We start from the raw sequence: 15,520 nt of genomic DNA on the forward strand, positions 1-15,520 counted from the left end.
TCACCAAGAATGGACCTGATGCTCATTCTCTCAGAGGTGGGAAGGGTAACTACAGCTTCTCCCTTGAAAAGTCCTGAATTTTCCAGTGGTAATGACCTCATTCACTCCCAGAGGTTAGACCCTTGCCTGCCAATCTGCTCTGCCACAGTCTCTTCTCAGTCTTTATCAGCCTTGCCCAGGCGGTCAATGTTATGAAGACTGGGGGAGTCTGGCAGAGTTCCTGTTTCTTCCAGGCTGATATCAAAGGTCCACATGGGCTGTTAGAGAAGGCAAACACTCAGCCCAAAGCCAGAAGTCAACCTGCAGCACCAGAAGAAACACAAGAACATCAGGTAACGCATATTTTTTTAAAATCTCATTTTATTTTAGGAGCAGCTTGTGTTTGAGAACACAAAGGGCTAAGCAGAAAGTTTTAAGGAAAGTGAGAAGTTTCAGAAAATGTGGGAAGAGTAATATGGAGCTAGACTTGCAAGAAAACTTTTTTTTTTTTTAATCAGAGCTATTGACATCTAAGCAACACCAGGGAGGATTTGGAGGGAAGGGACTGGAGGATGTGTTAGGGCCAAATCAGTGACATGTGTCCCATGAGTTCCCTCTGTGCAAGTTATGGGGAGTCAATAAGAAAGTCATTTGTAGCAGAGCCGGAGGAAAATAAAAGGGGCTGCACCCCAGGAGAGATAAAGTGTCTTGTCATTTAGAGATGCTCAAATTGTTGAATGTGTTGGAGATAGAGAATATTAAGGAAGGAATTTAGGATTCAGATAGATGTTAGACTGGAAGATCTTTTTAAAAGAAATTTATTTATTAGGGCCAGTGTGGTGGCTGAACAGTCTGTCTTCTGCCTTGCAGTGCCAGCATCTCATATGGGTGCCAGCTATAATCCTGGCCATTCCATTTCCAATCCAACTCCCTGCTTATGGCCTGGGAAAGTAGCAGAGGATGGCCCAAGTCCTTGGATTCCTGCACCCACATAAGAGATCCAGAAGAAGCTCCTGACTCCTGGCTTTGTATTGGCTCAGATCCGGCTGTTGTGGCCTTTTGGGAAGTAAACCAGCAGATGGAAGACCTTTCTCTCCATCTCTCCTCTCTATATGACTTTCAAATAAAATAAGTAAATATTTTTTTAAAATATATGTATCTATTTAAAAGAGATACACAGAGAGAGAACGACACAGAGAGAAATTTCCATCTGCAGGTTGGGTCCCCAGATGGCTTCAATGGCCCAGCCTGGGCCTGACTGAGGTCAGGAGTCTGGAGCCTCTGTATCTTCCGCCTGGATGCAAAGTGCAAGAACTTATGCCATGTTCCCCTGCTTTCCCAAGCACATTAGCAGGGAGCTGTATTAGAAGCAGAGCAGCCAGGTATCAAACCAGTCCTGGACTGGATAGCCTTTAAAGTCCCTTTTAACACTTCTGTGATTCTATAATACTAATAAAATGTATGAAAAACTTCTTGGGGCTGGTGCTTTGGTACAGTATGCTAAGCCTCTGCCTGTGGTGTTGGCATCCCATAAGGGCACCTACTGGAGTTCTGATTGGTCCACTTGTAAATCCAACTCCTTGCTAATGCACCTGGAAAGGCAGTAATGGATGGCCCAAGTCCTTGGGCACCTGTACCTATGTGGGAGGCCCAGAGGAAGCTCCTGGCTCCCAGCTTCAGACCAGCCCAAGCTCTGGCCATTTGGGGAGTGAACCAGTAGATGGATGATCTTCCTCCATCTCTCCTTTACTCTCTGTAACTCTATCTTTCAGGTAAATACATATATGTGTGTGTGTGTATGTATACACATATGTATATACTTTAAAAAAATAAAATAACATTTATCTAAGGAGCCATAAAATATCACATTTACATGTACCTGTTGGGGAGGCTTACAAACTGGGACACCATTCCTGTGATAGATGGTGACATGCCTGCAGGTACTGCAGAGGCAGCCAAGGGCAGAGAGCCTGCATCCTGCCGGATGCCTGCGCTCTCCCTCACCACATGGACAATGCACCCAGGGCCCTGTGCTGCACAGCCTTGCAGAGGAGAGGAGCTCTCTCCACAGAGAATTCCACTTGAAGTGAGTAACCATTTTGCTTTACAGTTAGTCCCAGGGGAAGAGTTCTTACAGAAATACTTGCTTCAGACCCCTAATATCAGTGAGGTGGCTATTCTGTGGCCTACAAAGCGAAAGGAAGATAGAGCACAGTTTCATGTCTGGGCCCCAATTACACATGTCCTCATCCAAGTTTTAGAGGTTCCTGCAGCCCAGGGCAGGAGGAAGGAAAGCACCAGCTCCCACATTACACTCATGCTGACCTTCCAAAAGGCCATGGGAAGTGCATATTCTGGAAACACAACCAGTGCATTTCAAAAGTGAGTTTTCCCCAAAATTAGCTTATCCTTTAAACCTGTTTTTCCACAAACTTTTTGGAGTATCCTTGTATGTGAAGACATATACTTTTGGAATTTTGTAGAATATGTGGAGAGCTATAAAGATTTCTAAATTTGATACCAACTGATTTTCCTTCAGGAATAGAATGCATCTATCAAAAATGTGATAAATAGCACACAAAATACCATTTTTTGTTTTTTCTAGCAAAATATTTTACAGCACATACACTTCCTCAGTTCTCTGCTGTCTTCCTTTATTTCTTTACCTTAAGTTACAAATAGGAGCATCTTCTGACTTCAGTTTCTAACTCTACATATTCACTAAGAACTTGCCACCCCCTTCCCTTCACATCTAGGCTCACTGTCAGTGTTTTCTGATTTTAAATGGAAAATAGCCAAAAATTTCAGCAATCTCACTTTTCCATAACAGCGTTCACTTTTATCTTTGTCTGTCCTTGCTGAAAAAGTGAAGGGTCCTTGGCAATTTCCAACGTTAAAATATATCTATGATCCCCAATATCTTGACTAAAACATTGTGATCTCCGGAACCTAACAGCACTTTCTGTCCTGATGCTTATAGGAACCAACGAGAGGGGCTGCTAAGATGGAGGGTCCCACTGCTGATGTAACGACATTGTATGCTGAGAACATACTGGAAGTAGGAAGGGTTACTTTTGGAGAAGAGAACAGGAAGAAGATGACCAACGGCCATTTGAAACGAACTGAGAATCTGAATATCATCCAAGCTGCCTGTGCCCTGCTGAACTCTGGTGGGGGTGTGATCAAAGCCGAGACTGCAGACAGAAGCTACAGTTACAGATGCCATGGGCTGGGACATGACTTGGAAACCTCTTTCCAAAAGCTCCTTCCTTCAGGATCACAGAAATACCTTGACTACATGCAGCAGGGGCACAAGCTGTTGATTTTTGTGAAGCCGTGGAACCCGGAGATTTCCAGCCTCCTCCAACTAAGGATTTGCAGCTTGCGCTCCAATTTGTACCAGAGAGATGTGACTTGTACTATCAACTTGAGTGCCAGCAGTGCCCTGGAACTTCTGCGAGAGAAGCAGCATGGAGCACAAAGAGGAAGATGGAGGCTGCATCAAAGGGCTCTCCACAGGAACCTCCAGGAAGAGGAAGACATGAAGATACTGGCTTCAGAGTTTTTTGAAAAGGATAGGCTCATGTATAAGGAGAAGCTCCACTTTACTGAGTCAACACACGTTGAGTTTAAAAGATTCACTACCAAAAAGGTTGTGCCTCGAATTAAAGAAATGCTGCCTCATTATGTATCTGCATTTGCCAACACTCAAGGAGGATACCTCATTATTGGGGTTGATAATAAAAGCAAAGAAGTATTTGGGTGTAAGAAAGAGAAAGTGAACCCCAAGGTGTTAGAAAAAGAAATAGAAGCTTGCATAGAGAAACTGCCTACTTTCCACTTCTGTGATGAGAAGCCAAGGGTGAACTTCACCACCAAAATCCTGAATGTGCACCAGAAAGATGAGCTCTATGGCTACGTGTGTGTGGTTCACGTGGAGCCTTTCTGCTGTGCAGTGTTTGCAGAGGCCCCGGACTCCTGGGTCTTGAAGGACGACTCAGTCACCAGGCTAACAGCTGAACACTGGGTGCTCCTGATGCTGGATATCCCACCAGGTAACAAGGGAGCCAGCCAGTGCCCAGGGGAGAGGGGCAGGGAGAAACTTCTCTGTTCTGCTACTGTTTGTATTTGCATATATCGTTGAAAATTCTGTTTATTTAATTCCATTTTATGTCAAAGGAGAAGAATGGGGAAAGATAGGGAGGGAGGGAAAAGGAGAGAGAGAGAGAGATTCCTTCATCTCCTTCACTCCCCAGATGACCTCAATAGCCGGGGCTGAGCCAGGCTGAACCCAGGAGCCAGGAGCTCCATGCAGGTAGCCCTGTGGGTCGCAGGGGTCCAAGCACTCAAGCACCATCTGCCTTCTCTCAGAATAGTGTGCATATATTTTAGATAAAAATGAAAATCTGGTTCTGCTTATGTTTTACTATGGAATCCTTCTAAACGCTTGGATTTCCACCTGTTTTTGGAAAGTTATAGCATGGCATTAGCCATGAAATAGTAAAAAAAAAAATTCCTTTTATGCATTGTAAAAAACCTCTTTAAAAAAAACTTGTGCAGACTGATACTTCCAGTCTGCATAGGAATACTTTTATCTATAGAAAATACCTCAAAGAAGCATGGTTTAAGAAAACCCTCCAGGGGCACGTGTGGCAGGGCAGCAGGTTGAGCCTATGCTCACCACCCACATCACATAATGGATTGCCAGCTGGAGTCCTGGCTGCTCCACTCCAATCAAGCTGCCTGATGGTGTGTCTGGGAAGATTGCAGGCAGTGGCCCAAATCCATGGGTTCCTGCCACCCAAATGTGAGTTCCTGGCTGCTGGCTCTGGGTTGGACTAGACCTGGTTATTATAATCACTGAGGAGTAAACCAGCAAATGGAATCTGTGTCTGTCACTGTTTCCCCCTCTGCTCTCCCTCCCTCTAACACTCTGCTTTTCAACTGAATACATAAAACTTTCTTTTAAAAAATTCTCTAATTCCTTCAAGGTAATCTTTTTGACAAATATGAATTGTTTCAGTAACTTTTCAGGGCAGGCACAGTAGCTTAACAGGTTAATCTTCAGCCTGCAGCACTGGCATCCCATATGGGCACAGTTCATGTCCCAGCTCCTCCCCTTCCAATAAAGCTCCCTGCCTGTGACCTGGGAAAGCAGTTGAGGAAGGCTCAAGCCCTCAGGCCCGTGCACCCATGTGGAAGACCCGGAAGAAATTCTTGGCTCCTGGTTTGGATTGCCTCAGCTCCAGTCACTGGGGCCATTTGGGGAGTCAATGAGCAGATGGAAGATCCTTCTGTCTCTCCTCTCTTTTTAAATCTACCTTTCAAATAAAAATAAGTAAATCTTTTTTTTAAAAAAACTTTTATTTTATTTTTATTGGAAAGTCAGATATACAGAGAGGAGAAGAGAACGGAGGAAGATCCTTCCCCGCTGATTCACTCCCCAAGCAGCCGCAACAGCCAGAGCTGCACCAATCCAAAGCAAGGAACCAGGAACCTCTTCAGGGTCTCCCGTGCAGGTGCAGGGTCCCAAGGGTTTGGGCCATCCTCTTTTGCTTTCCCAGGCCATAAGCAGGGAGCCGGATGGGAAGCGGGACAGCTAGGATTAGAATTGGTGCCCATATAGGATGCCGGCACTTGCAAGGCAAGGACTTTAGCCGCTATGCTACCGTGCCAGGCCCAATGTGAGTAAATCTTTAAAAAAAAAAAAAAAAAGGAAGGAAACACGAGGTGCTGGCAGGGTGTTGGGTGGATGACATGAATGGAGATACTAGGGCAGGGAAAGGGGAGGAGAGCTAGTGTTCTCACCATTTTCCCGCCTTTGCTTACAATCAGCCTTGCGGATTTCGAATCAATCCATAAAGGACTGTTTACCTTCATGACCAATATGTTCCAAATTGATACAAGAAGACTGGATTAAGACTTTAGTGGCTATAGAATTTTATCGTATTATCCTTTCACTCCTAAACATATTTTATTTGCCTCCCAGATACATTTTTAAAGGTTTTTTTTTTAAGATTTATTTATTTTAATGGAAAAGGCAGATATGATTTACAAAGAGAAGGAAAGATAGAAAGATCTTTCATTTGCTGGTTCACTTTCCAAGTGGCTGCAACAGTAATCCAAAGCCAGGAGCCAAGAGCTTCTTCTAGGTCTCCCATGTGGGTACAGGATCCCAAGGTTTTGGGTCATGCTCTACTGCTTTCCTAGGATACAAATAGGGAGTTGAATGGAAAGTGGAGGAGCTGGGACATGAACCCATATGGGATCCTAGCAGTTACAAGGTGAGAATTTAGCCAATTGAACCATCGTGCCGGGCCCCCAAATATATTTTGAAAAAGAAAAAAGAATACTGTGCTTGACCTTTCTGACCCAGTAGAAGCTCTTTTCTTCTTCGAGATGATCTAAAATGATTATATTTGAGATGGAAGGGACCCTAGAGGGCACTGCCTCCCCCTTGCATTGGGAGGGGAAAGGCTGCAGTGAGTCAGAATACGCATGACTTCTGCACAAGTTCCCTCTGCTCCCTTTCTTTTTTTTTTTTTAAGATTTATTCATTTTATTACAGCCAGATATACACAGAGAAGGAGAGACAGAGAGGAAGATCTTCCGTCCGATGATTCACTCCCCGAGTGAGCCGCAACGGGCCGGTGCGCGCCGATCTGATGCCGGGAACCAGGAACCTCTTTCGGGTCTCCCACACGGGTGCAGTGTCCCAATGCATTGGGCCGTTCTCAACTGCTTTCCCAGGCCACAAGCAGGGAGCTGGATGGGAAGTGGAGCTGTCAGGATTAGAACCGGCTCCCATATGGAATCCCGGGGCGTTCAAGGCGAGGACTTTAGCCGCTAGGCCACGCCACCGGGCCCTCTGCTCCCTTTGTTAACACAGCCAAGCTGCGGTCCAGCAGGTGTGACAGCAGATCAGGCACCATGTACATCACATATAGCCAGTAGCAAGAGCAGCGAAAGAGTTCTTTCTACTTTTCCTTTGTCTGTAACTACTTTCTCTGTAATTTTTTTTTTAGCTCCTTCCAGTTTGGTCGCAGATAATACTCACCCGATGATGTCACCAGCTTCGTCTGCACTCAGAAGGCCAGTGTGTCCCACCAAAGTCCTGCAGTTTAAGGGGGTTCTGCAACAACGTGTGTTTCCAGGTATTCCGTCTTGATTGCAGCTGCAGAAGCTGTTTGGTTTTCTAATATTAAAGTGAGAGCAATTGATAGCAAAGAATTGGGCCAAGTCTGTCTCCTTAAATCAGAGGTCAAATGAAGGACCTCTCAGACATGGTGACCCTGAAGTAATACACGTCTGTCTCTTGCTTCCTCATCACCAGATCCCAATGGACTTCATGTGTTTGGAGCTTCCACTCACATAAGGTTCTTGGTCTTTTAAAGAGTGCTGAGAATTCCTTAGGTTTCCACACTGGCTTTCACTGCGGTAGGAGCCATGGGGTTACCTCTAGCAGGGATCCTTAACCTGGTTGTTGGTGACATCTGGGCAGACAACTCTGTGTTCCAATAAGGGTGCTCTGTGAGTTAAGAGCATTCCTGGCCTCTGCCCACACAATGCCAGTGACACCTCTTTAATTGTCAACCAACAACGCGAAGGGAACACAACTGTTAAGAACCATGAGTCTAAAGGAAATCTTTCAGTTTCACAGAAGCATCAGGTTCACCAAAAATCCCTTTTGGAGTGAAATGAGGGGGCTGTGGAAGCCCCTCTCGACAAGGCATCTCTGCTTTGGAGCGGCTTCTGACCATAGCCCTGTAACTGGGGGATGGAATCGGCTCTCCCTGAAGTACAGCAGGAACCTTCACCCTACACGTGAGTTTCCCATAACTTAACTGTATTCCTTGAATTTCCAGTGACACAGAAAACACTGCAATTTAAACCAGAATCCTTCTGTAAGAAGCTCTTCTCAGATCACAAAGGGCTGGAAGACCTAATGAAGACACAGATACATCCTTGTTCTCAAGGGACGGTGGTGTTTTCTAGGAGTTGGGCTGGTGATGTTGGCTTGAGGAAAGAGGAGAAGGTCCTGTGCGATGCTCTGCTAATAGCAGTTAACAGTCCCCTGGTTCTCTACACAATCCTGGCAGACCCCAGCTGGGACGGAGGACGTCAATATGGCCGGAACGTGGCTCTTCAGTTAAAGCAGAAACTGCAAAGCATTGCCAGCTACCAAGGGAAAGTGGGCATCATTCCAAGGCTGATTCACCTGGCCGGTGCGTGCTGTGCGCCCGGTGATGGTGCTGTGCCCTACCCCCAGGCCTACAGGCTTGCTGATGTGCAGGCCATGGAAGACCTGTTGCAGGCCATTGTAGTGGTCTCGCTGTGTTCCAGATCTCTCCTGGGTGACCAGCTGGGCTGCGAGTTTTTCAACCTGCTGATAGCCGAGCAGTGGAAGGTACTTTCCCGGAGCCTTCAGGAGACCCGGGAATTGTTCATCTACTGTTCTCCGGGAATCAGGAAGACAGCGTTAGCCATAAAGACCATGGAGGAAATTAAGATTCTGTTTCGCTGTGAACCAAAAGAAATCCTGTATGTTTGCGAAAGTGTCGCCCTCAGGGATTTCGTGAAGTAAGAGTTTTATCAATTAAACACTTACACGTACAAAATGCATGCAGCCTTGTTCCTCGTTATGGCAAGACTCATTTGTGTTTTTCACCTTAGGATTTTGTCATGCTTTAGCTTCATAAATGCCAGAGCCGAAACTATATCCATGTTTCCAAATGATCAAGGAATTGAGATCCAAATTGGTTTCCACAATGGTCAAGCTTAAACCTCTTGTTAGAAATTAACCAAGCAGGGCCCGATGCAGTAGCCTAGCAGCTAAAGTCCTCGCCTTGCATGTGCGGGGATCCCATATGGGTGCTGGTTCTAATCCCAGCTGCCCCACTTCCCATCTAACTCTCTGTTTGTGGTCTGGGAAAGCAGTCAAGAACGGGCCAGGGCTTTGGGACCCTGCACCCGTGTGGGAGACCTAGGAGAGGCTCCGGGCGCCTGGCTTCAGATCGGCTCAGCTCTGGCTGTTGCGGCTGCTTGGGGAGTGAATCAGTGGACAGAAGATCCTCTCTGACTCTACTCCTCTCCACATATCTGACTTTCCAATAAAAAGAAATAAAAATTATTTTTAAAAAATTAATCAAGCGGGCAAAACCTTAACTTTGTCAAACAAGAAACATTTTCCCCACAATCTGTAGTATTACATTTAAGAGCACCAGGAATGAATGAATGTACTGTGCTTTATTTTGTTTTAAGATTTATTCATTTTTTTTATTAGAAAGTCAGATATAGGAGAGGAGGAGAGACAGAGGGGAAGATCCTCCGTCCGATGATTCACTCCCCAAGTGAGCCACAACGGCCGGTGTTATGCCAATCCAAAGCCAGAAACCAGGAACTTCTTCCGGGTCTCCCACACGGGTGCAGTGTCCCAAAGCTTTGGGCCATCCTCGACTGCTTTCCCAGGCCACAAGCAGGGAGCTGGATGGGAAGTGGAGCTGCCGGGAATAGAACCAGCGCCCATATGGGATCCTGGCGTGTTCAAGGCGAAGACTTTAGCCACTAGGCCATGCCACCAGGCTCCGTACTGTGCTTTAAATGTACTTTTGCTGGGCACTTAATGTGTTAAAGTAGAAGGCTGGTTTCAGTTCATTAAACAGTACTCAGCAGGAACTTAAATCTAAGTACAATTTAATTTTGTATATAAAGTATTTTCATTTGATTAACTTGTTCTGCATCAATGATTTTAGAAAACATGCCAAGACAGTTCTGGCTTAAATCTCTAGTTGTCAATTCAGTAAAATTAGTAGGTTGTTAATTCAGCAAATGAGGACAAATTCATTTTGACTTTTGGTTTCAGCTGTTTCTTTATTCAGATCTTTTCCAGCACCGTTTATCTTCTGGACACTGTGCTATGTGTGGTATCGGGGGAGAACATATTGAAGGCCTTGCCCTAAAAAAAAGCATGAATGCTGTGTAAGTAGTACAGTAGCAGAGATGCATTCATTTCAAATGAAGCTGGATGGTGCTTATATTCCCTGGGGAAGGAGCCCATTGGGCAACTCTTAAGATGTCACTAGGAGAATGGAGCCAATGTAGTGGCATAGCAGGTGGAGCCACCGTCTGCAAAGTCGGCATCTGATATGGGTGCTGTTATGAGTCCCAGCTATTCACTTCTGATCCAGATCCCTGATAATGCGCCTGGGAAAGCAGCAGAATGATCCAAGTCCTTGTGTCCCTGCCATCCATATGGGAGACCTGGAAGAAGATCAACCCAGCTCTGGCCATTGCAGCCATTTGGGGAGTGAATCAACAAATGAAAGGTTTCTCTGCTGCTCTGCCTTTAATTCTACCTTCCAAACCAATAGATAATGTTTTCTTTTTAAATCACTAGGAGAAGTGCATCATGCAAAGAGGGGTTTTTTTAGGCAAAGGACACAGCAAGTTCAAAGGCACAGAGCCAGGAGAGAATCAGAATTATAGATGTGACTAAAGAAGGGAGGAAAAGCAGCTAGAGTGGGCTGGTGATATCAAAAAGGAGGCACGTGCCAGGTTATGAAGGATCCTATGAGCCAGGCTCAGATCTGTGCTCCTTAATAGGCATCACGGGTCAAAAGGTTAACTCTCAAGTAACTGCTGAACTACCAGAGTGAGAGGGATAGAACCAGTGCTTTTCCCCAAGAAAACACACTACCCAAAGAGAAAAACATACATAGTTACAATTCAAGACATAGACTAAAGACCCAGGAATCATGCACAGGAAAGCAGAGGCTCTATGGGCATGAGTGACAGTGCTTGGAACCAAATGACAGAAGGCAAGCAACAGCCAGATTTATTTATAAAAAATGTGTGTGTGTGAGAGAGAGAGAGAGAGAGCGAGAGAGAGAGAGAGAGAGCGCGTTCATGTAGTATAATGCAAAATTGAGCTAAGACAGGAAGAGCCCTACAGGTTTGTCACCCTACTTGCCAGGTCATGGAACTCAGTAACCATTTCATGTTCTCCTTATCAAAACCTAAAGAAGTTTCTCATTTCTACCACAGTATGTGGAAAAATAGAATTTGCCTTAAAAGGTCTTGAAATTAGCACTTTCACCTTTCACTTGTAAAAGTTACAATATGCCTCTAGGTGATTGCTTTCTGGTTATAAGAAGGACACAAAGCAAAAAAAAAAATTACAATGGCAGATATATAAATTACATTTCAGAATTCCTTTAGCTAGGAGGGGCTTGTTTTCAAGAATTGTCAAGCAGCTGTAATGGACTAGTAAGAGAAAAAATAAAATCTCCTATGAGGTTCATGTAGAAATTGTCAAGTGCAAATTTAACTAGCAAGCCTCAAAGAATAGGATGTGAAATGCATTCTGCCTGTAAGGTAAACTAGAAGTAGCACAATGCATTTGGCACTAATACCACTGAATCAGTAAATTAGCTGTGAGAGTCCGCCCCTGAATCTCATGCAGACAATGCTGGTGTCCTCTTGTGCTTACACCTGAAATCCTGTTTTCTTTTTCATTTTGATAGACACCAAAACACCTGCCAAGTTGTGACCCGGAAAACCTTCATGCAAGTAGACTTTCCAAAGGTTAAGCACATAGTGATGGATGAGATTGAGAATTTCTGCAGTCAATATGGAGACTGGTACTCAAAGGCCAGGAGCATCACCCACCCCAGAGTGAGGGGCGCTGCAAGGGAAGATCTTCAGCATGGGATTCTCTGGCTCTTTCTGGACCCTTTCCAAGTTCGTCACCCAGATGTCAATGGCCTACCCCCACCATCGGCTCAGTTTCCTCGAAAAACAATCACCGATGGGATCCACTGTGCTCGGGAAATAGCAGAGTTCATGAAAACCGAAATGAGCCAAATCATCAATTCTTGCTCTGCTGCATCCCTGCACTCACTGGCATTATTCAGGGAGGCTGCCTGTGCCGAAGCCATGAGTGCTCAGGCGCTGCCTGGGGTGTGTGAGATGGAGACTGACCTGACCATGGAACAAATGGCAAGGTATGTGGCAGAAAGATGCCATAGCTTGCTCCAGAGCGGCTATCTTCCCAAAGACATAGCAGTTCTGTGCAGGAGGGATGAGGACAGAGGACGCTATGAGCTTGCACTGCAAAGAGCAATGGAATTCCCTGGGACCCGTGGAGCAACAGAGATGGTCTTCAGCCGGGCTGCTGGTGTGCAGGACAACATCATTTTAGACAGTGTTCAGCAGTTTTCAGGCCTGCACAGGATTATTGTGTTTGGACTTAGTCCAGAATCACACCACTCAGAGGGATTCCACAAGCTCTGCTTTGCCTCAAGAGCCATTCAGCATCTCTATCTGCTGTATGAGAGGGGGTAGTTTTCAGAGAATTGATGTAGGTAATCCAGGAGGCCAGGAAGAGCTGAGCCCCTTCTCCCAAACAAGTGACCAATTACTGCTTTTTAATAGAACAATGCCTGGAGCTGCAGACACATCCTTTAGGGTTGACTCTGTTTGTGGGGGCTGCCTCCTTTCTCCGTGTGTACTTTATCTCCCCCCTATACCAAAGCAACACACCTGACATGGACCTGGCTTCCAGTTCCTTCCCACTCCGGCTTTCATCCTACCTGCAAGAAAACTGATTTTCTGAAATCTGCTTACATACTGTCGGTGAGTCTGCAGAGCTTCAGCACCCACGTTCAAGGCTTCCCATGGTGTCCCCTGCCTCACCACATGTGCTATCATTCCTCCATCTCCTGCTGCTTCTGGATACCTCATTGACCCACTCTTTGGCTGATCGTAGGACGTCCTTCAGGCTACTTGCTTTGTGTCTCAGTGGCAGCATCCTGATTAGCACTTCGTAACTGACCATGATGGGTCCAGAACTTGGTATCCTCTCTGGGCCAAGTATAGACCAGTTTCCTGGGGATGATTTTATGCTAAGCAAGATCACAAAAGATTAGGGCATGAATGAAAATGCCACTGTGATTTGTAGTCAGGACTGCGGTAGCAAGTGGGCCAGGTGCTTCAGCTAATCAGTGCATGCAACCGTACTATAGGAAGTCAGTTCCATGAGCATGGTCTTGCAGCTAGAGCAGCTAATTCAAATATAAGATGTCTTCACATTATATGAGACTATTGCAAAATCATGGACTAAAATAAGATTGTAATCATCTGTAAAATATTTCCACTACAAGGATTAGACAGATCAGGTTTATAAGCCAAAGCAAATTTAGAAAGTTTAAGATGTCTTTGTCTGTCTCTTCTTCTCTCTTAAAATATGTCTTTCCAATGAAAATAAATAAGTCTCGAAAAAAAAAATTGAGCTGGCATGATGACTCAACTGGCTAATCTTCTGCCTCCAAATGCCAGCATCCCGTGGGAACCAGTTTGTGCCCCAGCTGCTCCACGTATGGTCCAGCTCTCTGCTCATGGCCAGGAAAAGCAGTAGAAAACAAATCAAAGCCCTGGGACCTGCACCTGCACTAGGCCCTATATTTATGAGGAATAAGATGATAAAAGTGATTACATTGGTTTTAGACTACAGGCAAGGTCAAACATCCATGAGGACTGTGCATTAGATTTGAATTTAAAATTTGTAATTTGCAGAGTCTAAGAATAACTGACTTACTTGCTTGTACTCAGAATGCTAAGGTTATAAAGTCTTTTTTTTTTTTTTTTTTTTTTTCATTTTATTACAGACAGATATACAGAGAGGAGGAGAGACAGAGAGGAAGATCTTTCCTCCGATGATTCACTCCCCAAGTGAGCCGCAACGGGCCGATGCGCGCCGATCCGATGCCGGGAACCTGGAACCTCTTCCGGGTCTCCCACGCGGGTGCAGTGTCCCAATGCATTGGGCCGTCCTCAACTGCTTTCCCAGGCCACAAGCAGGGAGCTGGATGGGAAGTGGAGCTGCCGGGATTAGAACCGGTGCCCATATGGGATCCCGGGGCTTCCAAGGCGAGGACTTTAGCCGCTAGGCCACGCCGCCGGGCCCAGGTTATAAAGTCTTAACAGTTTGTTTAATGAAATAACCAAGGTAAGAGTTGCTTGCTGTGATAGCTTCCCAAACTTCCTTTAAAAAAAAAAAAAAAAAAAAAAAAAAAAAAAAAAAAACCAAGGTGGAGGCCAGCATGTGGCATAGCAGGTTAAGTTACCTCTTGGGATGTCCACATCTCATAACCTGGACTTCTTGCTGTAAGTCCTGACCACTCTGCTTCCAACCCAGCTTCCTGCTAATGTGCGCGCTGGGAGGCCGGCAAATGATGGCTCAAGTTCTTGGGCGCCTGACACTCATGTGAGAGACCAGGATTGAGTTTTAGTCTCGGACTTTGGTCTGTTCCAACCCAGCTATGGAAAGCATTTGGGGAGTGAACTCTAGCTGGTGGAACATCTCTCTCCATCTGTCTCTTTATGGGTCTATCTGCCTTTCAAATAAAATCAAAATCAATAGATCATTTTTAAAAATAAAAATAAGGCAATATGTTATCATGTTAAGTTTGAGAAATGAAGAAAAAGCAAAATAAAAAGCTCTTGTCCAAAATAAAGCTTTAAAAGTTTTCTTGCTCATTTATTTTTATGCTTTGTTATACAAAACATGTTATTGGGGTGAGACAGTCGGGGGTACCTGTGCCATGGCATTGTAAATTCAGTCTATACCTCTGGTGCCAAGATCCCATTTGGAAGCTGTTTCAAATCCTGGCTCCTCCACTTCCAATATAGCTCCCCACTAAAGATAGCTCAGTATCCACATGGGAGGCCTGGAAGAAGCTCCAGGCTCCTGGCTTCAGACCAGCACAGCTCTAGCTGTTGTGGCCATTTGGGGAGTGAATCAGCAGATGGAAGATCTCTGTCTCTCCTTTTCTCTCTGTAAATTTGCCTTTCAAATAAAAAAATCAATAAATCTCTTTTTAGAAAAGTCTGCATAGCTATGAGCAAGACATGAAGTCAACTTTCCATCTTGTATGTACACTTTTTTCATGTAATGATTTTGGGAACTGTTGTAGATTGTGTTACTATTCCAAATGCTGCTTCCTTCCCTGTCCTTATACCCTTTGCAGTTCCTAGTATTAGAGCTAGAGCTATTTTTCACAGTTTGACAATGTGTCAAGATCTGGCCAGTGCAATGTTAGTAGTTGTTACTTTTAGTTTGGATTTCTACCATTGCCCTATGAGGACATGTCCTGGATGGCTCATCAGAGGCTGAGGAGTGAGAGCCATCTGAAGTCAACTAGAATGCAAAACCTGCCATGGAGTCAAGTTTAACCAATTCCAACTAGGTCAACTAAAACTTGGCTGACCTGAAAATGCATGCATGAGAAACAAATGCTACTATGTTATGACTGAGCTGTCAAAAATGTTCGGTTTATAGCAGCAGCCATCTAATGCAGGCATTTATTCCATGATCTAATCTGGTCTTCAAAATTCTCAGTTTCAACAGTTGCACGATATTGTTGGCAGATTAAATACAAATGTGGAGCAGCCAGGACATGAAGCAGCACCCACATGGGATCCCAGTGCATGCAGGGCAAGGAGTTGAGCCACTAGCTTACTTCAGGAGCCTCATTATTCTTTT

General features: G+C 45.0%; 1 protein-coding gene across 4 annotated transcripts; it reads left to right on the forward strand.

Annotated features, from left to right (window-relative positions):
• Positions 1-209: 209 nt before the first annotated feature.
• Positions 210-12,533, forward strand: SLFN14 (protein). 4 transcript variants are annotated; one of them, XM_004593992.3, is made up of 5 exons: positions 1,837-2,065; positions 2,960-4,034; positions 7,005-7,133; positions 7,845-8,559; positions 11,502-12,533. In XM_004593992.3, exons 1-5 carry the CDS (start codon positions 1,853-1,855, stop codon positions 12,319-12,321), a joined length of 2,952 nt encoding a protein of 983 aa, XP_004594049.3. In that variant the 5' UTR covers positions 1,837-1,852; the 3' UTR covers positions 12,322-12,533. The 4 variants fall into 4 exon arrangements, with proteins under 4 accessions (XP_058531404.1, XP_058531405.1, XP_004594049.3 ...); XM_058675421.1 differs by lacking the exons at positions 1,837-2,065; positions 7,005-7,133; positions 7,845-8,559 and adding an exon at positions 210-332 and having other exon boundaries at positions 11,502-11,641; XM_058675422.1 differs by lacking the exons at positions 1,837-2,065; positions 7,005-7,133; positions 7,845-8,559 and adding an exon at positions 946-1,111 and having other exon boundaries at positions 11,502-11,641.
• Positions 12,534-15,520: the final 2,987 nt, after the last annotated feature.

The sequence above is a fragment of the Ochotona princeps genome, chromosome 17 (assembly GCF_030435755.1).
Source record: "Ochotona princeps isolate mOchPri1 chromosome 17, mOchPri1.hap1, whole genome shotgun sequence".
Classification (NCBI taxonomy): Eukaryota; Metazoa; Chordata; class Mammalia; order Lagomorpha; family Ochotonidae; genus Ochotona; species Ochotona princeps.

Excerpts from the sequence above, each read along its gene's own strand:
- SLFN14 (XM_004593992.3), top strand. The coding sequence starts at position 1,853 with ATGTACCTGTTGGGGAGGCTTACAAACTGGGACACCATTCCTGTGATA. Across the intron at positions 2,066-2,959 it reads CACAGAGAATTCCACTTGAA|GAACCAACGAGAGGGGCTGC; the intron begins GTGAGTAACCAT and ends TGATGCTTATAG. Across the intron at positions 7,134-7,844 it reads GCAACAACGTGTGTTTCCAG|TGACACAGAAAACACTGCAA; the intron begins GTATTCCGTCTT and ends TTGAATTTCCAG.